Source organism: Acomys minous (genome assembly GCF_964271855.1).
Source record: "Acomys minous genome assembly, chromosome: 11".
NCBI lineage: Eukaryota > Metazoa > Chordata > Mammalia > Rodentia > Muridae > Acomys > Acomys minous.
Window position 1 is genome coordinate 79,872,528 of NC_140492.1, and position 27,799 is coordinate 79,900,326.

The 27,799-nt window shown below is 37.0% G+C and overlaps 1 protein-coding gene across 2 annotated transcripts in view; it reads left to right on the forward strand.

Annotated features, from left to right (window-relative positions):
- KIAA0825 overlaps positions 1 to 27,799 on the forward strand; it is a 410,640-nt gene that overhangs the window by 37,988 nt on the left and 344,853 nt on the right. For both annotated transcript variants that reach the window (XM_084801930.1, XM_084801929.1), the window contains exons 3-5: positions 2,814 to 2,945; positions 11,361 to 11,529; positions 14,410 to 15,079. In XM_084801930.1, coding sequence (XP_084658056.1) covers positions 2,815 to 2,945; positions 11,361 to 11,529; positions 14,410 to 15,079 — 970 coding nt within the window. In that variant the 5' untranslated portion in view covers position 2,814. The remainder of the gene's footprint in view (positions 1 to 2,813; positions 2,946 to 11,360; positions 11,530 to 14,409; positions 15,080 to 27,799) is intronic.

The following is a 27,799-nucleotide window of genomic DNA, read 5'->3' on the forward strand; positions in this document are numbered from 1 at the left end:
TCTTTATCCATTCTTCAGTTGAGGGACATGGAGGTTGCTTCCAGATTCTCGCTATTATTAATAAAGCTGCTTTGAACGTGGTTGAGAAAATGGTCTTGTTGTATGGTGGAAAATCTTTAGGGTGTATGCCCAGGAGTGGTATAGCTGGGTCTTGAGTCAAACAACAATTTTTAAATGAGAAATTCTAGCAATAGAATCCAAAGATTTGCTGATTTGTATTTGTATATGCTAACAGTAGGAAAGTATTAATATTTTTTGGAAGTAAGCCATTTAGTTTTCGTTAGAGAAGAAACCTTTGTACACACAGTAAGGTCACTGCAGTAGATAACAAACAGCAGTCTCAGGCCTGAGCTACAGTATTGCGGAAAGTGCTCAGTTTTGCTGGCTGTTGTGATGGCATGCATGGCGTGAAGACCTCGTAGTATGTTTAGAACCAAAGTGTCAATGCAGCATTGGCAGATGCGGCAGAAACGGCCTGGATCCATCGTGCATTTGATTTTAAGTTCATGTCGGTCATTTCATGTTCAGAATTCTCTTGCTTCTTCCGGTTTTTCAAGACCCACTGTGGTCAGTTGTGTCGCCTGTAGTTTAAGAAGCTGGGATTTGAAAATAATGAAGTAAAATAAGCACGGGAAGTAACCAAAGGAACTGCATTGGCAGAAGGCACGGTGACAAAGGTGTATGACCTTCGTTTGTTTGTTAGCTTTTAATGGTTGTGACAGGGTTCTTGGTCAGACAAACTGGAAGGAAAAGTTGTTTTGGCTTATGGTGTGGGTTTTGTTCTTTGGGGCCTGTGGTAAGACACCATGGTGGTGAGCACCATGTCAGTGAAGCAAAGCCACTCACAGTGTGCCACCTGGGAAGCAAAGAGACGGGAATGTCAGTGTTTAATGATAATTGCCGACTTTCCCACTATGTTGTGCCCAGACATTCTACTGCCCTCCAATTTACTGCAGTCTGACAAACAGTTCTTTAGCATATGTTTGCTTGGGGAATGGCATTTAAGTTCAAAACCATGCAGCAGGATGCTGTGGCACAGGCCTGTAATCCCAGCACTGAGGAAGGCAGAGGCAGGCAGATCTCTGTGAGTGTGAGCAAAGGCTACACAGAGGAACCCTGCCTCAGAAAAAAAAAATCTAAGCCATAACGTCACCCATAGTAAAGAGTTTTCCTGAAATTATCTCCAGAGCCAAGTAACAGTGCTTCTTGGTCACATCTGCTTCCCAGTTGGGTCATGTGATCAGTTCTCATCAGAGAAGGCTGAGCAGAGGTGATTCAATAACCTTATGCACAAAGTAATTAAATCAATTTGTTCTCTCCTCTTGCTCCTTCCCCAACTTCTTCAGTTTTTTCTGTTTCCTAGATGTGGCCACTTCCTTAGAATTCTGTATTGATATTCCCCTGTGACTGTAACCTAACCTGTGCTAATCTTGATTTGACTTAGGCGCTTCCTCTTAGTTAATCTTTTATGAAATGTGTGTCTTTATGTTTTAAAGTTAAAATTATTTTCCTTGCTAAGATAAAAATTCCTTAAAGGCAAAGGCATTAGCCCATCGCAGCTCCATTCCACTCCCTGTCGCCCTGCATATCGCCTGTCCAGAGTTTGATGATCTCACGAAGAATTCATGAGTGTTAAAATGGTGAGAATAAGATCATCTGTGTGTCTTAATTGAAAAGGGAATTTTTTTTCAATTCTATATATTCTGATTACAGTTTCCCCTCCCCCAACTCCTCCCAGATCCTGTCTACCTCCACCTTCCAAATCCACTCGATTTTTCTCTCATTAGAAAAGCAAGCACAAAACAGTTTTTTCAAAAAGATAAAATGAAAACAAGAATAGCAGAAAACATACACACAAACAAAAGAGCCAAAGAAAAATGACAAGAGACACATACAGATGCAGACAGATCCATTATCTGCACACACACAAATCCCATAAAAACACAAAACAAGAAACCACAATATATAAGCAAAAGATATGTATGCTTTTTAAAAAATGCCCAGATAAAGCATTATGAGAAAGAAAAAACAAAAGAGAACAATACAAAACAACTAAACAAAACAAAAAACCAATACTATTGAGTTTGTTTTGTGTTGACCATCTACTCCTGGGCATGTGGCCTGCCCTAAATATTGGATTATATACCTAATGAGCCTCTGTTGGAGAAACTGGCTTTTCCTTTCAAGTGGATCAGTTGGAAACAGCTCTGGGTTAGAGACTGGCGCTTGTGTCTAGTTCTCCGGAGCCGGAGCCCTACTTGGCTTAGCCCTGAACAGGCCCTCTGCATGCTGCCGTAGTTTCTGTTACTTCACAGGTGTATGTGTTTTAAGGAATAAAAATATTACAGCATTCATGCTAGGAGAGCTGCAGGAAAATTAGATTTGTGTTTTCCACATGGAAACCAGCCCAAGGTGGATGAAGCCTCTAAAGGTTTGTGTGTAACTCTCAGGTCCGTGGTAGTAAGGATGGGTGCTCAGCTGCAGCTGTGCAGCTCCTCTTAAAGAGTGCTTACAGTTGCTGGGATTGGTTCTGCAGTTTCAGTTATAAGGAGAAAAGCAACAGGGTATCTGAGCTGCCTCTCTCCTGATACATTTTCAGCTTTCAAACAATAGACAAATTTGAAAATTATGCCGTTTAAGTAACAAAACTCAACGAGCTTTGTAATATCCGAGTTCTCAAACTCCTCTGCTTCATTAAGCCTGCAAATAGAAGTTGTTGGTTTTGGTACAGTATCATAACTTGAGGGGTGCCATGCCCGCTCCCCTAGCCCATCTTTTCATTTTGTGATCAATGTTTTTATTCCGTTTCACAGGATGGATTGGTTAGATGAATACTCCCATAATTCGTTTGACCTACGGTGTCTGTTAAATTCATTTCCTGAGGAGTTGGAGTTTAAGCAGATCTTCAGTGACATTGATGAGCAGATGGAACAAAATGCTGCAAGGTAACTATGGCTACTGTGCAAATTGTATCCATGTTTTATTCACGTAAAACTCCCCAGTTTGGATTAGGACTGTCTCTTACGTAGTCATATGTTCTCCTTACCATTAACTGCTTCCAAACGTAGCGCACCTGTCCTTATCTGGTCACTGCTCTTGTGCACCTCTGCTCGTCAGCTCTACTATATGTGCCACCAGCCATATCTGAATCTGTCTGTCGGCTCCCCTCACCCCAAGCTCAGGTAAACAGATATGCTCCACAGTGCCCGAATCATGCATGCATGTCCTTTCTGAGCCATCTCCTCAAGGTCCTCATTACCTTTAAGGTTATAAAATACAGGCACTATTTTTATTACATTGCTATTCCTTGTTTTCAGTTTACAATATCACAGATTTTCTTTTATTTTGTGGGACCTGAGGTGGGTTTTTTTGTTTTGTTTTGTTTTGTTTTGTTTTGATGCAGGGTTTCTCTGCATAGGCCAGACTGTTCTGGAAGTTGCTCTGTAGACCAGGCTGGACTTGAACTTAGAGATCCACCTGCCTCTGCCTCTGCCTCCCTAGTGCTGGGATTAAAGTCTTGAACCACTATTCCCAGCTCCAGACTTGCATCAATACATTTAGAAGTTAGCATTCTGCCTTGTATGATAAGAGCAAAAGCTTTAAATTTAAAGCTAAAGTATCAAAATAAAATTATGGTGTCAGGTCACAATTTCTGGAAACAAAGCCTTGGAAATGAATTGTTTTGGAGCAAGGGATGTACATGCCTGTAATCGTGGTACCATGGCAGGAGAATAGCAGTAAGTCTAGGGGCTACATAATGGGACCCTGATAGAAAACAAGGTGAAAACAATACTTACAATTGACTTTTTAGGACCAGTGCTGTAAGAAAAAGGAGAGGTCAGAGAAAGGATAAGCAGTCTACAAGATGAGACTTGATAGGCTGTGACCATATGGTTTGGGGAGGAGGTCCCCCTCAGTCACAGACATAGGAGAGGGGATTAAGGTGAAAGCGGGAGGGAGGGAGGAACAGGAGGATACAAGGGATGGGATAACAATCGAGATGTAATCTGAATAAATTAATTTAAAAAAAAAGAAAAAGGAAAGGAAGGAAATCTTTTCCTTTAATTTCAATAGAGGAAATTAGACTTCTTATTTTTAAATTTTTTGGCCTTATATAATATATATGTTAAATATAACATAAGCATATATATATTTAATATAAAGTAACTGTATAATAATTTAATATAATTGTATTTATATAATATTTGTGTTATGTATTATATGATAGAATTTCTAGCCTAAAGAAATGAAAAGGACATTAAATAGATTAACAATTTATTTATGTAAATTACAGAGTTAATTATATTTTCAATAGAAATATTTTTTCTTTGCTTTGGCCCCATCAAAACAAAAAAAGACATTGAATGATGGTTTTGTTATATATTGTTTCATTATGTGGTAAATCTCTAGTTTCCTTCTCTCACTTGATCAATAAAAATAATATTTAAGAGTATAATAATAATTAATTTTTTGCATTCATAAATTAGTATTTAGGTAGAAATTCAATGTTGGTTTTACAAGAAAGTATAGTACAGGAAACAATTCTTACATTAAAAGCTTTTTATTGCCCATATATTAAAAATGAACCAATAGCCTCAAGTGACCATTGATCTTCACCAGGGATAGAAGAAGGGAGTAGTTCTATGTGCTGCGTGCTACATTTAGAATCAAGTCTATTTTTCATCAAATTCAATTATGTTCTTATTATACTCTAGAGAATAAACATAATAGTATAGAGTACATATATTTTCAAAAATAAAATACTGAATAATAACTATGGTTCACAAGAGTATAAATCATTTATGCACTCATGTATTGCCTTCTAACAGAATAGCTTTTAGAAAATTGTATGTCACGACGAATCAGTTATGCCACACTTACACTTCCGGAGTTGAATTACCCTTGGCATTTCGTATTCTAACAGTTGTATTTATCTCCTGATGGTGCACATTGAATAAGTAATGAACATCTGTATGATATGGGTTCCCCACATTACTTTTAGAGGAAAATAGACATTAGCAATTCACTCTTAAATACAGTATTTTTTCTTCCACTTGAATTTTCCAGGCTGTATTTCTTACAGTGACCCTGACAACTTAAGTGTGAATTCCTCTCCCCTCTTCTTAATGTCATCAAATTTTATGAGCCACAGGGTCTTTCACCTTCCCACAGCAGTGATTCACCAGAATGGACCGGTGTGCCCAGAGGTCACTGAACCCTCACCTGCCTGCCAGGAGAGGCAGTCATTCTTTCAAGTCATTCTCTCGTTAATTTCTTCATTTCTACTCAAGCCGAAGCTTTGTGACTTGTACTTTTGAAGAGAGAAGCCAGTGGCAATGAATTATTTGCTTTAAACACATATCGCAACTAATAACAAAAGTGTGACTAACCTGCCATGGATGAGTGCTATGAGTTGTGCCCACAAACAGTTAAGTAAGGAAGTTGCAGAAAGCCTTGAAACAGCTTGTGAGCTGACTGGAACTGACTAGTTTAATTAAGATATTGAGTACATAAGTTCTTTGAGGCTTATAATTCTGCCCCACTTAGTTACTCTTATCTTTAAACCTTGTTTTATTCTTCTGTTTTCTAATTGTAGACAACTTGCCTGTAGCTCATGGATCAAATTTTTTCTGACACTGACATAAATGTCTACTGTTTTCATCTCAGGAAAACACAAGACATGTTACCTGAGAAGTTACTATATGTCTTAGTCCAAGAGATGGGAGGTGTTATGGGGCAAGGTTATTGTGAGTGCATAGTGTATGAATACATTGTATAAATTATTCATAAGGGGACATATACCCCATACACCCACTTATATTTCACATAGTTAATATTTTGCTTATAATTATTCTTTAGAGTTGCTGACATGTTGGTTTACAGATCTAGAGAGAGAAAGTAACAAAAGGAAGTCTTTAAATAATCTACAAACCTTGGGCTTCTCATGAGAAAGCCATTAATCTGTTGGTGTGCGCACACGTATAATTTGTATCTTTTGTCATCATGGTAAATTGCATGAAAAGAAAATCATTTCAAAGAACACGGTATTGTTGTTGTAATTCTGGCAGTAGTTTGTCATTTAACTAACACTATCAAAAAGACAAAAATAGTGTTTGCTACTTTTTTTTTCTTTAACTATCCTTGTTTGTGGTTTGTCTTGGGCTTCATACTCTGTGGTAGCATCCCTGTCACTTCTCCCAGCCTGTTCATCAGCAAGGCCAGGCAACAGGGAGAGAAACCAGCAAGGGCCACCAGTTCATTATCACTAGAGGTCAGGGCAGACCTCACAGAGCCACAGTGTTCTTCTTGTCACGAGCTCATCAGCCCCATTTCACACTCTTCTGAGACAGATGCCAGCTCCTCCAAACACCTCAGCCACCTAAACTTTCACTGGACCAATTTCTAGTTCACAATTTGTGATTGTTTCCAGTTATCCCAGTGGCACTCTGAACATGATGTCTGGTGCTACCTGTAGTTAGAGGTGGCGTTCAACTCTGACGATGACGCCATCTTTCTTGCTTTCTTCCCCACTTGCTAGCTCCTCACACTCGTTCTCTCATATATCTAGTGGACAAAATTTTCCCCTGTCTTAGTTACTTTTATTGTTGTGATAAAACATTATAACAAGGCAAATTATAAAAGAAAGCATTTAATTGGGCTTACAGTTTCAGAGGGGTTACAATCCTTGATGGCAAAAACAAAGAAACAAACAAAACAACAACAAAACCCCAAAAAAACAAACAAACAGAAAAACAGAACAAAACTAGACTAAAACCATGTTAGTAGAAAAAACTGATAACTCACATATGATTCCACAAGCAGGAGGCAGAAAGAAAGCACCGGGAATGGTGTGACTCTTTTGAAACCTCAGAACCCTCTCCTGCCCCATGACATAACTCCTCTAACAAAACCTCACCTCCTCATCCTTCCCAAGTAGTCCCAGCGACATGTCTGCTTATATTTCCATCGTTCCCATGAGCCTCTGGGGCTCTTTTCATTCAAGTCAGCCCATGCTGTACCACTGCTCTGTCTCTGTTAGCTCTCTCACTTTGGATATCTAGGGTGGTCCTTCCTCCTTAGCCCACAACCCTGTCTGTGTGCCTTCAGCTCCCTTATGCCTTTCTCCATTACTTCTATTAGATAACTGCAAAGGATTCTCTCGAACAACTTGAACATTTCAGGAATTTTGATGCATTTTAAAGGTTACCTTTATTTTCAAGTATGTTTTCAAACTTCACCTGCTGCCAGCCAAGCTGAGAGCAGGAAGAAGAGACTAATATGTCTTTTAGGAGGACAATGGTCTACTAAAAATGTGACCACCATACTTATTTCACTGGATAAGGACTTGAGAAATAAACACAACATATAAAAGGATGTGTGTGTATGTATGTGTGTGTGACTGTGCATATGTATGTATATAACTATATATATATAACTATATATATATATATATATATATAACTATATATATATATATCAATAATAATCAAAGAAAAGAGTCCATTAGAGAGTGGTGCGGAGGGGGCTATCATAGGAGGGAGGAAAATAAAGGGTAAAAGTTGTCTAATTTGCCTGGCCAGTGGTGGTGCAAGCTTTTACTCCCAAAACTTGAGATGCAAAGGCAGGTAGATCTCTAATTTTGAGGTCAGCCTGGTCTTCAGAGTGAATCTGAAGACAGCCAGGGCTACCCAGAGATACCCTGCCTCGAAAAAACCAGACAGACAAACAAACAAACCCCAAAAATGTGATGCAACCTGGTGGTGGTGGCGGTGCATTCCTTTACTCCCAGCACTCAGGAGGTAGAGGCAGGTAAATCTCTGTGAATTTCTTGCAAGCCTGGTCTACAGAAAGAGCTCCAGGACAGCCAACCTTACACAGAGAAACCCTGTTTCAAACAAACAAACAAATGAACAAAAAGTGATACAGTTCTATTTTAATTTTTAAAGTATTAAAAATACACAATAAAATAAATAAATAAAATTTTATTTGAGCTTACTGTATGCCTTTTGGCAGGATTTATGAAATAAAAAATTCAAAAAATACCCTAACAGTCTATGTTAATTGGCATCACCTGAAAAAACATGGTTCTCTGAAGAGTTTTGAGAGGTACATTAAATCATGGGTATAACAGTGAATCAGTAAGAGTCAGTCTAATACTATGGCTACTTAACAGTTGCAGTAGTAAGTTCTCCCTTAGGGCCTATGACTCACATGGTCTTGATCCCCAAAACATTGCAGGATACAGGTTTCATGTTACGGAGTGGGCCTTAACTCTAACAGCAAGTGGTTAGTCCCATGACGCCCATGCCACTGTAGTGCCACATGTCCTGCCAGACTGTTTGATATCTCATGCCTGATCCATACTTGGTAAGATTGATGATTCCTTTTGTACTTGGTAACAGTCAAAGCACCTTCTAGCACTGTGAAAGCTATCCAGTAATGCTGTTACTTCCAGGTGCGTTCATTTCTCTGTGCCCCGTGACTAAATGGTTATTAGCACAGGAAACAATGTTTTCTGAACACAAGAGACCTGTGTTATGCAGGAATGTCACAGTGGTTATGACATTCTGTACAAGACAGAAAAAAATCTCAGCATGAACCATGTGGAGGAGGAGCAAACAAAGTTTTGTCCTTTGCTGAGGAGTTTTTGGCAATTGATGGCTAAAGGACAGTGAGAGTGAGTTTTCTATAAGGGTCCTGGGAGGTTGACCACACTATAGCAGAATACATGAACAATACAAAAGATGCTTTATATGTAAAAAAAAATATACAGAGAACACAATGTTGGGTGAGTAGAGAAGGAGGGATGGATCTGGCAGAAGTGGATAGAGGGGCTATATATGATTAAATTGTATAAAAATCTCAAATAACTAATATATCTGAGGAATATGTTTGTTACTTTTTTTCATGTTGGTAATTCTACTTTAAATTTTTGACTCGATTCCTCACCTAATTGGCCTATAGTTGAACATTTATATTATTCTAGTGACATTAATATTACAAAAATATTGGGCTATTTATGAAGGCAAGTTTTATATACATATACATATATATATATAGTGTATTTTGAGACAAGATTTCTCTGTGTAGCCTTTGCTGTCCTGGTACTCTCCTTTTAGACCAGGCTGGCCTTGAACTCAGAGACCGGCCTCTGCCTCCAGAGTGCTGGTATTAAAGGTGTCTGCCACCACTCTTTAAATATTATGCTAATGTTTGAGTTCTAGTAATAAGTGTGCTTATTGTATGACTTTTTGAATTGCCTTGGTAATGTTTTCATAATTGACCATTCTATTAAAGGAAATTTGAAGTAATTTGTAGTTAGGAAATATTAAATTCAAAGTAACAACATATGCTAGATAAGAAAACTTAAACTAATCTGTTGGCAGGATTACTGCACATACTTGGATGTACTTGAAAATACTGCCTTTAAAGTGTTTAAAGGTTTTTGTTGGTGGTGTTTGTTTGCTTGTGTCTAACTTTGACCTAAATTAAATAAGATGGTTTGTAAGGTTACATACTTGCCTGACAGCTCAAATCTTGAGAATAGCCTTTTATATAACAATTCAACATGAAATCAAATAATTGAATTTGTAAAACCAGATGCATGGTCTGTGGATGACAGATTGACAAGATATTTTATAGGCGACTGAAAGCAAAATCAAGTGGAAAGGAAGTCAGCTTTAGTTCCTAGGATTGAGGGAAGTCCCTTGAAATGCAACAGCTTAGTCCCTTTATCAGTGTTTGGACAAATTACTGAAATATTCAGCTCTCTGGTGGCTTTAGACTGCTAATCAACTGTAGTTCCTCTGCCCAGATTTAGATGTTGGGGCTGAGCGCTGACGCAGACAGAGGAATAGCCGAGTCTTTCCAGCTCACGTTGCTGTACTCCGTTTGGTTTCACTGAAGGAGGCACGCGAGGATGCCACAGCCAAACCTTCGATGAAGGAAGGGCAACTACAGTTGCTGTATGCCCAGGCTTCCTGTTTCTCAGTCCATAGAAATGCTCAGATGAGGAAGAAGTGTGTGACAGTCTCTTGTCAGACCTCAAACTGCTATTTCTGAGTAAGACCATTCCATCAGGAAAGTCGAGGGGCTGTGGCCAGAGGCTTTGTTTTCCTTAAGTTCTTTGTTTTAATGAAAAGCTCATTGATTTACAGAATTTATTTTTTTTTTCAAGGTAACTTCATTTAAATTCACCCATGCTCAAAAGTCTTCTTTTACTTTGTATTTTTATGGGCGACCCACACCTAATGAATTCAGAGACTTTACCAACAGTTTTAATAAACAGAGCTTGGCCTCTAAACCCTACAAAGTCCTATCAAGTGAAACCTGTAATTAGTGACAATTATACTTTCAAAAAGAGTAACTTTATCTTTTCCTAACTAATTTTCCTTGATAGTATTAAAAGAAAATTACATGGCTGTCAGATGTGGGTGAATTCAATGTTAAAGAAATCTATTTCTTTAATCATTCTTGTTCTTATATGTTAGATACGCCACCATTGTGTGGAAGTAATATATCTTATCCATGTGGCAACGGATGACACTCTGCCTAAAGTCACCAGTTTGTCCCACACAAGATTTATAGGCACAGATACACAGAATTATATACAGAGATTAAGATAACAGTATATCTATGAATAGAAAATTTAAAACAGATGCATATCATATTTAATTGTCGCTTTGAACACTTTAAAAAAATAAGGCAGCCTATCTTTGTGCTATATTAATACTTAGAAAATAGAGGAAAAAGTAATATTTAATCTTTATCTAATCGTCACACGTATATCATTACTATTAACATGTGTTGTATTTTCTTCCAGCCTTTTCCTGTGCAATTTATTTCAGTTTTAGAATAAACTAGGTGTGAGCAGAGATGTTTAGCTGCACTAATATGTGTATGTGGCCCTATAAGTTACACGCTCTCTGTGATTGCCTCTTGACTTTTTACTCTTCATTGACTGAAGGCTTCCATGTCGCACCATTTGCCTTTTGGTTCTGGTTTTCACAGCCACCAAGTGTATTCTCTGCCTTCTGTCTACTATTAGCAATGCCCCTGTAACATTATGTCTGTGCCTCCTATATATTTTAATGCAAGGGATCCTTCATCGCATCTCAAAGTATTTGGGTATTTAATATATCTCCAGTTGCAGTATTTCTACACAAATGTGGACTCTCTTTCCAGCTATGAATGAAAATGAACAGCCCATTTATTGCTACTTTAATATCATGTGACTATTATGTGAAGCTATAGACTTAGATTATATACAATCATATAGCATGTAAAGAGTTCAGAACCTATAATATTGTGAGATGGCTTTTCTTGCATCCCACCAAAATAATTATTTTTCTTCTTTGTAGCATAGAGCATTGCATTGAAGAACTACAGTCTGAAGTAAACAAACTCTGTCCAGATGTGCAGCTGCAGACAACAACTGAGTGCTTCAAATGGCTATCCAGCGATAATTATAGCTTAGCCAAGTCACCCTCCTTTCCCCATGGAGATTTGATAACATTCCTCAAAACAATGGTAAAATTACTTGTTTTATTCTAGAGTGGGGAGCAGAGAATACTATGGTTGAATTACTGTATGTAAATATTTATTCCATTGATAATTTTAGCCTGTTTTACATATGGGTTTTGGCTTCGGGGTTTGTTGTTTTTGTTGTTGATCCTATTTGTTCTCCTACCAAAATCCTATGGCATATTTAAAAATTATTTTATATTTATTTTTTAGATTAAATTAAATTATTTAAAAAATTATTTTTAGCCCCAAAGTATGGAGATGAAGCTTAAATATTCTCTTTACTGGGTGATTTATAGTGCCATGTGCAGCATGTGGAGCCGCCAAGCATACTGAGGAGAGCTGCAGTTGTCTGCAAAGAAGTTCATACTCATTAGAGTTTATGTTCTTTGTCAACACTAATCTCTGAGCTCAAATCGAAGACAGTAAGAGTCCCTTGATTGTATCTGCTAAGTAGCTTTGTCTCTCATTCTCTGTACTCCCAGCTTACAAAAATACCCAGTTTTGTTTTGTTTTGTTTCAGTTGAAGCAGAAATGTACACAAGACCACTGTTAATTAATGGTCATTTTTTTATCCTTGGCCACCAACCTGAGAGGAATTTGTGATTAGCCTTCAACAAGACTAGTTCTCGTCATCCCTCAGCCACAGGGGTGGGTAGCTTACAGAAACACATTCTCATAGAAACAGCCACAGTCTTTAGGAAGCGGAATTTCTGTAGCTATAGCTTTAATTTAATTTAGCAAGGAGAAAAGGACGGTTTTTGTCTTAACATCAAAAGCATGGACCAAGACAAATGTGGAAACTATGTTAAGGGTGTAGGTGGTTTAGGATGACAGAGGCGGGTGAAGTGGTGTTGTCTGTTGTCATTACAGTCGGCTCCTCCCCGCTTGTGAAGGAACACAGGAAGGTTAAGGAAGACTGGTTGCCCAGAGCCTTCACCTCCTGAGAAATTCCTCTCACCCACTGTCTCTTGAAGGTGGATCCTTGAAGAATAAATATGCATGTAGTTTTTCCTTTCATTTCTAATAGGCGCTGTGTGTATTGGATTTCACTAAGGTTGAAGTCATAATGCTTTCTCATTTAATTAAAAACAAAATCTTCCAATAATCCATCACACATAAATCATTCACTGTTCACTGCAAGGCAAAGGCCACCTGAGTTTCCTTCAATCGCATTTGTCTTATAAAAGACCTATTTTTTCCTCACACATAATCAATTGTGTTATTTTTGAGGAAGTAACCATGTTATCAGAACAGATGCAAGTTAAAATAACCTTATCAATTTTTTATACACTACTAGAGTCAGTCTTGATGGAATCTTTATATGTCTATGTTTTACAAAAAATATCAATAAGGTAAGAAAGTGGCTCTTAGTATGATAGTTATGCTGAGGTTATTTTCAGAATTTAAGTAATCATACAAAATATGTGTTTAAATCTCTGTAGTCTATTATTCTTTGCTTGTTAAATATTTACAACTGCTGGCTTAGGGAAGCATAAAGCTGAGATGCTAATGTAACGCAGAGTGCTGCTGGGTGCTGGACTCTTTGAAAACACTTCTTTCTAGAAGTGGGAACTAAGCAGTACAAGCAAGGAGAGACACTAGAGGATGAGAACAAGCAAGCACCTGTGCCAGGGCCTGTCGCATGCCGTGTTTGAAAAGTCAGTGTGCCGTGGACCATGTCAGCTATCCTTATCCACACATAGGGCTAGTAGGGTTTCCAAATATCAGTGTCACAGAGTTTTCATTATGGATAAGCCTAAGAATACATGGAAAATGCCTTTTATGTAATAAAATCCAGATATCTGCCATAATGTTTGCATATTAAACATGCATTGCAGTACTTAGAGTGTATGCGCATCAGTTCCAGGAGCTTGTCTTGCTGCTCCGCTCTGAGTTGCACATCGTACCTGCGGAATCTCTATCAATAAGACATTTCAAAGCCAGAGTCATTTTTATGCCACTTGAGCCTTGCTTCCATTTCTTTTCTAATCAGCTTGTTTCTACTTAGAGAATATGAACTAATTTCAGAATTGGCTGAAAATGGATATAATTAGGAAAAGTCATCATGTGTGGAGAATGTGTGTGCAATTCTGAGTCCAAGAGAAAGTAATTTTTTTGTTCTTTTATTATCCGTAATTATACCACCATTGTTTTCTACCAACACAGAAAGATTAAGCGAATAATTCCCTATCACCTTTTGGGGAGCCTTTCTGAAAATTTCTTTGTCCTATTTTGAATTGGTTATTTCTTTCGAATGAACAGAACTATTCTCAGATTAATTTTTAAAGTAAAATCTTTCTTTAACATGGTTCTCAGTAATGAATTTAAATGAAAGTTGAAATAACCTAATGTATTAAATTTTATTTCTCAGGATGGCAGCTATTAGTAACCCCTAGGCATCTACTATATTTAATGATTTCTTTTTTTAGAATTATCTTAAAGATTATAATTTTGGGATGGGAGTTATAGTAAGTATATTCACTCAGGCATAAAAAATTATCTGCCAGGAATTAATTAGGGCATGATCTTGAATTTATTTTGTCTTAGGAATTCACTTATTCAGTGTTTTTCTACAAGTCTGTACTTAGAAAAGTTTAGGCTTCATCATTGCTATAGCTCAGGTTGCAGAGAACCATGGGGGCAAAAAAGTGCAGGTACACAGAACTAACTGGAAGCCGCTGGTCTTTACGTAGTCTCAGTCTGTAGAAGTGCGCACAGTCTTTACTGTCAGCAGTGACTAAACTCTAAATGCAATGCAAAACTATCTTGAGGAGTAGAGTATATTCATTGTAAACTTTAATCAATTACAAAATTGTGTGTAGAAATAGTTTTTGTTTTTTTAGATATAATTACATTTCTGATGTTGCCCTTTACTTTTATCAGCAAGATTTATTGAATAATGAAGAAAATCAAGAAGAAGTGATCCTGGATTTACTCTGGGACCTCTCCTGTCAGAGCAGCATCTCATTCCTCTCGCCCCTCGGGGGGACGTCCTTCTGTTTCCTGTCCAGGACGTCTCTGCATTCCGTGGAAGACTACTCCTCTGTGGATGTGAAGTCTGTCTGGGATGATGTAAGGCTACATCTAAGACGCTTCTTAGTGAACAGGTTAGAAAGCCATAATGAGATAAACAATTCACAGCAAAAAATTGAACTGAAAAGTCAGTGTATGCGGCAACTCCTCCTGCTCTACTCCGAGTCTGAAGTGCTTGTCAAGTACCAAAGCATACAGAAGAGGCTGCTGGCCAGATTTCTACAGGACTCCTTTCCTTCCTGGCACGGAGACTCGGATTTAGAAGTAATTGCTCATGGGTACCAAAGTACAATGCTCACGTTATATTCAATGATAAAGGAAGATTTTAACATACTATGTGAAATTTTAGCTCCATCCTCAGTGGTGCAATTCATTAATGAAACTTACCTGGATACAGTTACAGAAGAAATGACAAAAAATCTTGAAAATTTTTGTGAGCTACAGTTCAAAGAAAATGCCGGTCCTGTAGTTAAAGCAAGCAAGAGCTCCAGCAAGCACAGAGGAGCAGTGCACGCTTTGGGTTAGTGACAGTTCCATTTCTGTTTGATTTCACTTGAGCCTTTCACATCTTTGACTTTCAGGCTTTTCTGTTGTCGCTATATGGCTAAGTCCCATTGCAACTTCAAAATAAATAAGAAAATAAATGAGCTGAAGTGAGCTTTCAGCTCCTGTATTCCTTTTCCTGAACGTGTAGTCATGGAAGTGTTTCCTTTCTTGTTAAGTTGCTAGTGATACTGAAAATGTAAGTCAAATGAAGTTTTGTTTATCTGGAATGCACACTTCGAATGATAAAATATTAGTTAAGAGTGACCCACATGCAGATGTAAGTGTATGCATACAAATATAAGTAAGTGGATGTACATACAAATATAAGTGTATGCTTATAGATGTAAGTGTATGCATACAAATATAAGTGTATGTGCATACAAATATAAGTGTATGCTTATAGATGTAAGTGTATGTACATATAAATATAAGTGTATGCATACAGATGTAAGTGTATGTGCATACAAATATAAGTGTATGCATACAGATGTAAGTGTATGTACATATAAATATAAGTGTATGCATACAGATGTAAGTGTATGTACATACAAATATAAGTGTATGCATGTAGATGTAAGTGTATGTACATACAAATATAAGTGTATGCATACAGATGTAAGTGTACGTGCAGATACATGCACAACAGAAGAGCATGGACATCCTGTGTCCTTCCAAAGCTAAGCAGCACTTAAAGGACTTGGTGAAAGCTGGCTTAAATTGATCATATAGAGGGGGAGGTAATCCCCCTCAGGAACAGTCATAGGGGAGGGGAATAAGGGGAAATTGGGAGGGAGGGAAGAATGGGAGGATACAAGGGATGGGATAACCATTGAGATGTAACAAGAATAAATTAATAAAGGAGGAAAAAAATTTATTAACTAAAATTAGAAGTTGAAAAATTATATTTTAGTCAGTCAATTCTAATAAAAAGAAATTATAGATATCAATTATAAAATGTTTTTCCATTACTTAGGAGGTATAGTACTATATTAATCATTTTAAGATCTTTTCTATTTTAGATAACAATATATACGATAAAATATAACTTGAAATTTCTATTTTTATTAGAAATATTAAAGAATGAAGAAAAGACAGCACTATAATAAACATTTGTATTATGGTTTTAGTTTTTTACCAATAGAGAAAAAAAATGTGATTGTTGTATTATCAGTTGAAACACTAAGGAATATTTATTTTTAAATGAATTTCTGAACTATATTTTTTAAATATTTAAAAATTATCACTTGATGAATATGTATCATTGAATTTATTATCATTTGGTATTTTCTATATCACTATATATTTTACTTATCTTTGCTAATAAAATGCCAGAAGTCCATTTTAGTGTGATAGATGCATTTGCAAATAAGTTAATATCTTCCCAAAATTTCAGTCTTTTCTTTGGATGCAAACTTAACATTGTCTAACAGATGAGTCAGTCTGTTTCTGGGATGACAGGTTAGGCTCATGTAATTCAAGAGCTTTATGGGTCTGTGTCAAGCAACTATACTTTCATCTTAGTTAATACATATTCTTGAAATGCATTTAATGGTTGTGCTTACTTTCTGAAAAAATATATATACATAGACCCACACATGTATGCATATGTATACATTTATATATTTATACAGACACACATTTCAGAATCCTGCCTACTTATAATGAGTTTTGTGTACAAAAGCTTTGTCTAGGCTAAATACAGTTTATAATGGAAGATAAGATCATCTAGTTGAAAGTATGTATAAATTACTAATGATTCTTTGGCTGATTTAGAGGCAAAGTATGTAACCCCATGTAATACTGGAGTTGGAAATATTTCCCACAGACCTAATTGATCCTTCTCTGACCTGTCTTAAGCACTGTTACCTGAACTTCTGGAAAACCACTTTTCAATGGGTGATTTCCATATGTTAGGCACTATGTTAAGGGAACCTATTCTTTCTTATTCCAGTTTGACATATAAAATAAAAACTTAGATTAATCCACTCTGGATCATTTGTGCCCAGTCAGTATTCATATTCTCACTGAGGGTTCATACATGGGGTGCTTGTTATTTGTTTTTGTATAACATCTATTTTCAGCCACCATGCTATTAGACTTAATTCCAAGTATAGAGTTAAATGTTTTCTCATCAATAATAGAAGTATCATACTTTCTTGGCCAAGTGGACCACCTCAAAATAATTTAGTTCAGCTTTACTGACTACTTGTCAAATGATTCTTTCACCAGCAGCCATATTTAAGATTCTGAGTGAGACCCTGAATTGGTAAAAAACAAAACAAAACAAAACAACCACAACAAAAAACCCCAATGAGTCACTACTGTCATATGAGAAGCACCCAGTAGCTCAAGATACTAATCACAGTTTTGTTTCTTTTCTAGAACACAATTGTTTTGACTCAATGACCAAATTTTATTAACAAATTACATATTTGAGAACATCAACAGTAACTTATATTCCTTTTGGGATAAAATCTGATTGGTTGAATGGGAAATGATCATTTTTAATATAATTATGTCTTTATGATTCTGTCTTTGCTGTTTTACCCAATACTATAAAAAGAACATTTCCCTTTTTAAATTTAAAAAAATATTTATTTATTTATTTTATGTATATAAGTGCTCTATCTGCATGTATACTTGAATGCCAGAAGAGGGCATCAGATCACATTATAGATGCTTGTTGTGAGGAAATGTGGTTGTGGGGAATTGAATTCAAGACCTCTGGAAGAGCAGAGCCATCTCTCCATCCCCAAAAGAACATTAAAAAATTAATTGGCTCAAATAGGAATTTGTATTATGTAACTTAGTCCTTCTAACCACCCGACAAAGTGGATATGCCATCAGTATCTCCATTAAACACTGGAGAAAGTGAATAGAGATTTAAAGTAATATCCTCGAGGTCACAAAGTGAATTCAGGATTAATGTCTTCTGACTCCTGTTCCCTTATTCTGTGACTACACTCTTCTGACCAAACCCATTAAAAAACTTGTCTCTGTAATCCTTAATTTAAAAATTAATCGTTTGCCAAACACTTTTAACATTTTGTCTTGGTTTTCATATTCTTTGGCTGTTACAGTACTCAGTAAATGTTCTTGCTTTTCTTTTTATTGGCGTGATGGTTAACTGACTTGTAATTAGCTTTTTGCCTCAGAAACTGATTAGGTGTGGTTTCTATATTGTGCTGTGTGCTCTCAGCTGGCCCTTCTGGTGGTACTGTTCATGCAGGCAGCCTGGTGTGACATCCAGGTGTAAGCAACTAAGGCATACACGTGTGTGTAAATGTGTACATATATGTGCATAGATGTATATGTATATATACACATGCACATATGCATGCACATGTATGTATATGTATGTATGTATGTATACATATACAAACAACAATGTCTTCATTCGTGTTCTTATAATAAAATGCAAGACAGACATTTAATTTTATTGGTATATAAACTTATCCCTAGATTTAAATTCATCCTCTTGCTGTTGTTTTGTAACTATTTATCTTTTATAGTCACAGAGATGTTAACATTTCCTTTGAGCATCTATAGGTACATGTTATTTGAAGTAAATGATGTTAGTATAAAGGTTTAAGTTAGTGATCTTTCACTTTTGCTACTGCTACCATTATTATTAAATAGTAGCCCTGCATAGCCCAGGCTGGGCTTCAACTTTTGCTGTGTCCACCATTTACCTGTCTGTGCCTTCCTAGGGCCCCAGGCCTTGTGCATACTACCTGGGTGCTTTATCACCGAGTCGCCTGCCCTCGCCATTGGCTGTCTTCACCATGTTGCCAGAGAAATTTAAGAACCATAGTCTTTTCAGTATCTCTATCTTGTTTCTTTGTATTTTTATAATTTCCCTTCTAATTTTGTGAGGAAAGTATTACTTAAATGTTTATGCTATACTATTTTCTGTTTTCTTTTGTACAAGGCCTTAAGACCATAATAAACAGTGTCCAGAAAGCTGGAGATTGTCAGTTAATGGGTTCAGTGTAACTAGATTTGTTCTCTGGAAGGTCAGGTTTTATTTATACGTGGTCAGGTCTGATCCCCACTTCAGGGGAGTCCTAGTTCTATATCTAAGCTTGAAATTATTAAGGAAACTAATTTTGATTGTAAAATTGTATGATTTTCTCTGTTATTTAAAATGTAGTTTAATAAATATTTTGGGATGACGGTTGTTTTGAGTAGAAAATTTTAGTTAAATTGATGCTCTCTATTTTAATATAGAGATACGTGATTAGGAGATTCAAAGTCTAGAAAAAAACTTTATAATTCTCTCCACGTCTTACTTGACTTCTTCTTAAAGTCCTTGTTAGCTTATGAAGGGAAGACTCACGAGGCTTCTGCATGCTCCTGAGTATTTGTAAAGTTTCTAAACTCCACGGGAAGGAGATTACTTTGTAAGCCTGTCTGCCTGAGGAGTCACTTACCCTTGGAATTTTGAAAGGTGCATTGGACAATACCTAAGGATCCTTTGATGTCTAAACTTTTCTGCTTCTACAGTAAGAATGTAAGTCTATAGGTTAACACCAAGAATAACCAAATCTGTTCTCTCTTTGGACAGAGATACATCAACTGACTCATTATATGGCTCCTCTTCTCTGGGAGAGTTGTCTTCTCTGAGCAAAACCTAGGACTAGCGACATGCAAGCTGCCCGCCTCTCATCCTTGCGCTTGTTACCGGGCTTGGGTAGGAAGAGGAGCGGGCATTGCGCAAAAACAAAAGGTGGCCTTTTCATTAAGGCGTACACCTTAAAGTAATTTTTTTTATCTCGTAACCATGTTTGTTTTTTAAATCGGATTTTTAAATAGGTAATTGAAAATCAGTACTATGTACAAGAATTAGTAGCACAATTATTCTGTATTGTCGATTAGAAAGGATTCAGTATGCCTAAGTGCATATGTCTTTTCTCTGGCATTATTTCAATCAGACAAGGCTGGGATTAATAATGATGTGTGTTTTGCCCACAGAAGAGCCAGCTCTTTTCTGCAAGGCTACAGATAATAGGCAAGGACAGTATTTTCTTACGAAAAGTAACTCTGAACTGTATGGATTCCTCTCTGAGTAAAAAAGTAATTCCTCAGGACTAGGTTTTGTAAAGCACATAAATTGGCCCATGTGACCGAAGTAGCTCAGTTGGAGAGCATTAGACTGAAATAGTCCTATCCTCAGATTGTGGTTAAGAGTTTCATAAACTCTTACAATACAGAAGTTGTATGTGTTGGAGCCTCCTGAGTAATCTTAATTCATCTTTCAGCATTCGAAGAAAGTAAAAGCATTGAGTTTATTCCTACCATATCCTTAAATGGCATGCTCAGTACCTTCTTCAGATTTCTAGAATATTCCCAGCTGGCCATGCCATCAGTGGGGGAAAAATTGGTCTTCCCTTTTTACTATAAAAAGCATTCACTCAACCACTGTTTATGTCTCCACAGTAGGTTCACTGGTTGACCTATCTACAGACAGGCAAAGGATGCAGCTAGACTTTAGTATACTTGTTCGTTGGATCCTCCTTAGAGAAGACAGGATCAAGTGAAATCTTCAGGAGATTTACAGTAAGGTTTCTATGTTCCAAGTCATCTTCAGCTGTTCTAATTCTTCTGTTTAGATAAAGCACTTACGACCTAGAATATATTTTACAGAGAAAATACTTAACTATAAGACTTGCAGAATATAAATACAAAATTATACTTTGTTGATTATTTCTCATTGATCATCTTCATTTTTTTTTAATGCCAGTCTACAAATATGCAAGGTCAGTCATAGAGTAAATGCTTTTTTGTGTGTTTTTATTCTTCTGTGTGCAGCACTAACCACTTTCTGTACTGGTACAACAGTGGATTCTTAGGACGTCCATGAAATGTTGAGTACTATTTCTGTGTCTTAAATACAGAACCCAAGATTTTAACATATTACTTTACCATAACATTCAGACACATTACAACAAAACTGGTTCTATTAAATACTATGGCTTCTTGTTCTTTGTGTAATGAGTTGATTTGTAAGACAGAAGACTTAACGTGAAGGGTAGTTCTGATTTTAACTACTTGTTATGTACTGGTTTGGGGGAGTCAAACTTTGTATTATTACAATGTACATTCATTTCTATACATAAGCATTAAACAATGTGAATTGTATAACTATGACAATAGTGATGAGCCAATCTGCACCATTAGGTTTTATATTTGGAAAAGATTTAGAAAGAAAAACCCTCAAAGTATTTCACTAAATGGAAAATGTTACTTTCAATTTTTTACTTAGTATTGTAAAGGATGGAGTATCTCATTTTATCCAAGAGATGCAAATACACAATTATGTATGGGATTCAATCCAGGTTTTAGCTAAAAGTAACTAATATGCTGAAATAGTTGAAGTAATTTGTTGCCAGGTTTGAGATTCATTTTTGTCATGAATGCATTAATGACACCATTAGTTAACATTATCTTTTTTTTGTTACTATTTTTTTTATTAATTTATTCTTGTTACATCTCAATGGTTATCCCATCCCTTGTATCCTCCCATTCTTCCCTCCCTCCCATTTTCCCCTTATTCCTCTCCCCTATGACTGTTCCTGAGGGGGACTTCCTCCCCCTTTATATGCTCATAGGGTATCAAGTCTCTTCTTGGTAACCTGCTGTCCTTCCTCTGAGTCCCACCAAGTCTCCCCCTCCAGGGGACATGGTCAAATAGGACATCCTATTAGGACTCTAGATGAGAGAAGCATGGGAGAATGGCAAAGTAGATGGATCCAGAGGGTCCTAGAAACCTACAAGTAGAACATTATGATAGGCAGATTTGGGCCGAGGGGTCCCGCTCAAACTAAGGCACCAGCCAAGGACAATACAGGCGGTAAACCTTAAACCCCTACCCAGATCTAGCCAATGGACAGAACACTCTCCACAGTAGAGTGGAGAGTGGGATATGACTTTCTCATGTATTTTGGTGCCTCATAGTTAACATTATCTTTATAGGAGGCTAGAACCTGTCTGGTTTCTTTGACTTGTTTTTGCTGCACCACCACCCAGAAATTATAGTGTTCAATGTTTTTTGGGTGTAAAATGTTCAATTATGCAGTACTACCAAACTCAGAAGTGAAACTTCTTCCTGGGATATCTCGAGCTTCTTAAGAAACAAAGTTTGATTACATGAGAGGCTCTTACCCTACGGAAATGCTTGCGTAAGAGGCTCAACATATATGATAAGAGAAGTGTGCTGTTTGGGTAGACGGTGGTAACATGTGCATTATACCTCTCAGATTCCAGAAATCTTTACTTTCTGATGCATAGATTCTGAACTTGTCACCTGACCTTGACTGCTCAGTGTCCTCAGGCCTCTCAATGTTGCACCGACAGAGGATGAGATGGGAAGAACATTCGGTGACACAGGAAGTAGATGGGAAGTGAACTGCAGTAACAGGTGTGCCCCTTGTGAACAAACATCAAATTCTTCTCAGTTAGGAGGGACCCAGTTGTTCTTCCTAATGGTGGAAAGGCAGTTTCACCTGGCACTTTTTTTTTTTTTTTTTTTTTTGGTGACAGGGTCTCTCTATGTAGCCTTGGCTGTCCTGGACTCACTTTGTAGGCCAGGCTGGCCTCGAACTCACAGCGATCCACCTGCCTCTGCCTCCCGAGTGCTGGGATTAAAGGTGTGCGCCACCACCGCCCGGCTTACCTGGCACATTTTTAAATTATGATGTTCAGTTACTATGAATAGATAAAAAATGACTCAGTGTCTTGATTTCTTCTGCGGAATCACATTTCATTCTGAGATTTGAATATCTTATTACAATTTAGTATATTTGTAAATAAAAATAAACACCACTTTATTGTGTGTACTTTCAAAAATGAATTACAAAACTGGATTAATATATTAATAGTCACTCAAAAAGACATTCAGACCCAAATCTATAAAGCTAAATGAGCTTCATCTAGGATTTTATGATTTTCATATCAGTTATGCTCCAATAAACATATCCACCATACATACACTCAAAATTAAAATAAAAATAAAAATAAAAGAAAGAAAAGTACAAAAGAACCCTGACAGTTAACACTAGATAAGCAATTACTTTTTCCCATTAATTAATTTATTTATTCACTTTACATCTTGCTTGTAGCCCCTCTCCTATTCTCCCCGTTCCCCCCTCACACACCCCACCCTGGTAGTCCCCGCTACGTCTCCTCATAGAAGGGGGAGGTCCCTATGGGCACTAATCTGTCCTGGCACGTTAAGTTTTTGCAGGCATTGGTGCATCCTCTTTTACTGAGGCCAGACAAGGCACCCAGTGAGGGGGATGGGAGCCTAAGGCAGAAATCAAAATTAGAGAGAGTCCCTGCTCTGGTTGCTGGAGGGTCAACATGAAGACCAAGCTGTGTATCTGTTTCACATGTGCAGGGGCCCTAGCACCAGGCCATGCATCCTCTCTGCTCAGTGGTTCAGTCTCTGTGAGCACCCATGGGCCCAGAGGTCTTTCACTTGCTTTGTTAGAGTTACACTAAGATATTTTATATTATTTGTGGCTATTGTGAAGGGTAGGATGTTGTTTCCCTAATTTGTTTCTCAGCCCGTTTATTGTTTGTATACAGAAGAGCTACTGATTTTTATTTTTATTCTAGTCAATTTTGCATACAGCCACTTTGCTGAAGGTGTTTAGCAATGTAGGAGTTCTCTGGTAGAATTTTTGGAGTCACTTATGTATACTATCATATTATCTGTTATTAGTGACACTTTTGACTTTTCCAATTTGTATCTCTTTAGTTGTCTTGTTGCTCTACCTAGGATTTCAAGTATTATATTGATAAGATGTGGAGAGTGGACAGCTTTCTTATGTTCCTGCTTTTAGTGGAATTGCTTTGAGTTTCTCTCTATTTAATTTGATGCTGGCTATATATTGCCTTTATTGTGTTTTGGTATGTGACTTGTATCTCTGATCTCTCCAAGACGTTTAACATGAAAGGGTGGTGGATTTTGACCAAGGCTTTTTCAGCATCTAATGGCATGATAATATTTTTTTCTTTCAGTTTGTTTCAGTGGTCGATTATATTGTTGGATTTATATATATTGAACCACCCCTGCGTCCCTGGGATGAAGCCTACTTACTTGATCATGGTGGATGTTGATGATGCTTTTTGATGTGTCTTGGAGTCAGTTTGCGATTATGTTATTGACTGTTTTTGCATTAATGTTCATATGGGAAAATGGTCTGAAATTATCTTTCTTTGTTGGGTCTTTTTGTGGTTTAAGTATCAAGGTGACTGTGGCCTCATAGAATGAGTTTGGCAACGCGCCTTCTGTCTTTACTTTTTGGACTAGTTTGAGAAGTATTGGTGTTATTAGCTCTTTCTTGAAAATGTGGTTTAATTCAGTGCTGGTATCATCTGGCCCTGGCCTTTTCTGGTTGGGAGGGTTTTAATGGCTGCTTATATTTCCTTCGGAGTTATCGGACCATTTATATTGTCCACCTGATCTTGATTTAACTTTGGTAAGTGGAATCTATCGAGAAAACTATTCATTTTATTTTTTAATTTTGTTCATTACAGACTTTTGAAGTAAGTCCTAATGATTCTTTGGTTTTCCTCACTCTCTGTTGTAATGTCTCTCTGAAATTTCTGATTTTGTTAATTTGGATATTTTCTCTGGCTTTTAGTTAGTTTGGCTAAGGGTTGGTCTGTCTTGTTTTTCTCAAAGAACCAGCACTTGGTTTCGTTGATTGTATTGCTCTTTTTGTTTCTAATATATTGATTTCAGCCCTGACATTATTTCCTTCCGTCTAATCCTCTTGGGTGTGTTTGCTTCTTTTTGTTCTAGAGCACTCATGTATGCTGTTAAGTTGCTAGTTTGAGATCTCTCCAATTTCCTTATAAAGGTACTTGGTGCTATGAGCTTTCCTCTATACACTGCTTTCTTTGTGTGCCATAAGTTCGGGTGTGTTGTGCTTTTATTTTCATTGAATTCTAGAAAGTCTTTAATTTCTTTCTTCATTTCTTTTCCTGACCCAGTGGTCATTGAGTAGAGAGTTGTTCAGTTTTCATGAGTTTATAGGCTTTCTGTTTTTTCTGTTGTTGAAGTCTACTTTTAATCCATGGCAACCTGATAAGATACAGGAGGTTATTTCAATTTTCTTGTATCTGTTGAGGCTTGCTTCTTGTCTGACCATATGATCAATTTTGGAGAATGTTCCATGAAGTCCTGAAAAGAAGGTATATTTTTTTTTGTTTTGATAAAAAATTTCTGTAGATATCTATAGGTCCATTTGATTCTGGCCATCTGATAGTTTCATTATTTCTCTGTTTAGTTTCTGTCTTGATAACCTGTCCATTGGTGAGAGTGGACTGTTGGAGCCTCCCATTATTAATGTGTTTTATTCAATATGTTTTTTTAAGCTTTAGTAATGTTTCCTTTACAAATGTTGTGGCCAGTGTATTTGGGGCATAGATGTTTGGAATTAAGGTATCATCTTATTGTATTTTTCTTTGATGAGTATGACGTGTTCTTTCCCATCTCTTTTAATTAATTTTCGTTAAAAGTATATTTTATTCGATATTGGAATGGCTAATCTAGCATGTTCCTAGTCATTTACTTGAAAAATCTTTTTTCCAGCCCTCTGCTCTGAGGTAGTGTTTTTTTTTTTTTTTTCTGAGATGTGTTTCTTGTATGCATCTTACAGAACACTAAATAGATTGGACCAGAAAAGAAAATCCTCCTGTTATATAATAATCAAAACATTAAATGTACAGAAAAAGAAAGAATATTAAAAGTTACAAGGAGAAAAAAGAGGGGGGGAGAAAGCTGGGTGTTGGTGGCGCACGCCTTTATTCCCAGTACTTGGGAGGCAGAGGCAGGTGGATCTCTGTGAATTCTAGGCCAGCCTGGTCTACAAAGCGAGTCTAGGACAGCCAAGGCTACACAGAGAATCCCTGTCTCAAAAAACAGAAAAAAAAAGAAAAAGGAAAAAAAAAAGCTACAAGGGAAAATGCCTAGTAACATATAATGACAGACCTATGAGTATTACACCTGACTTCTCAACAGAGATTCTAAAGCCACAAGGGCCTGGGCAGATGTCTTCCAGATACTAAGAGGCCACATATATCAGCTCAGACTACGTTACCCAGAAAAATCACCATAGATAGAGAATCCAGTCCTACAGAAGATGCTCAAAGGAAACCTCCTATCGAAGAGGTAAACTCCACCCAAGAAAATACAGGGAATAAGTAACTCCACTGCAGCAAAATAAAAGAAGTGGAGTGCTCGCGCGCGCGCGCGCACACACACACACACACACACACACACACACACACACACACACAACCACACAACCACAATAACAGGAACTAACAATCATTCACCATTAATGTGTCTCAACATCAATGGACTCAGTTCTGTAATAAAAAGACCCAGGCTCACAGAATGGATGCTGGGAAACAAAACAAAACAAAAACATCATTCTCCTCCAGATAAGCAATAACTACTTCTTCATGACTCATTCTGTCATTTCTCATCACCCGATGTCACCTTTTCTTCCTTTCTTCATATTATACTGTACCCACATGTATACTTGTTTACACGTACATGTGTACATTACAAGCTAAGATCTACATATGAGGGCGAGTATGCATTTTATTTCTTTCCTAGATTGAGTGACTTTGCTTAACATTCTAAGATCATGAATTTTCCTGCTCATTCAGTGACTTCATTTTTCTTCAGAGATGAATAATATTCCAGTTTACATATCAACCAGCTTTTTATGCTGTGTTGATGAGCGGCTGGGTTTGGTCCACTTTGTTGCTTTAGTGCATAGAGCACCAATGGACACAATGGTAGGACATGCTGTTTTCTGAACTGAAGTAAAAAGCTGCAAAGGTTAAAATACTGAGGATTTTGCTCTTGATTTTTGTGATAGGGTTTGAGCTCAGGAAGGTGCACATGCTGAGGATGTCTTCCACCACTGAGCGATGCCACCACGTCTGCCATGTTTCCTGCCCTCCTACTGAGGTTTAAAAAAAAATCCTAAATCCTTGTCTTGGAGAAATAATATCTGTTTAAAAATACATGTAACAAATTTTGGGAGCGGAATGGAAATGATTAAAAGCAATCGTTGGAAAGAAAATTTGAATACAAGTATTCACAAAATTATTTTTGCAACTATGCTGTGTGTGGCAATGAATGTGGACAAGCAGAAATTCGTGCTCTGCAGGAAGTGAGTGGCCAAGGCATATGGAACCTCATGTAGCTTTTCTGGATTCTGCTCTGCTCCCCTAAAATTATACCTGTTATTTTATACCTTAATTTGTGAATGTAACGATTAATATAGGTTCTTAGTTCTGTTGTTTTATGTGAAATTGTTCACAGATAATGAATCTCTCAATGAACACATTCCTTCTTTCCAGTGAGCCATTTATTCTTAGTATTAAGTACTGTCGAATTAATATTCCAGATATTAAGAAAGTGACTTCTGGTTTTTATACTAGCAATCTGTGGTTAATACCTTGAAACATTTTAAATAAATATTCAAGAAGGTAATTTAATAAGCACATAAACCAGCATTTCTTTTTAGAATGAAATCATTTTAAATGGCCTGAGATCTTCAGTGATTACGCATGTCCCATGACAGTCTTCATCATGAAAATATTTGTAAAGTATAAAAATATTACAACATTTTCATGTAATTATTGCATAAGTATATAAATCCTA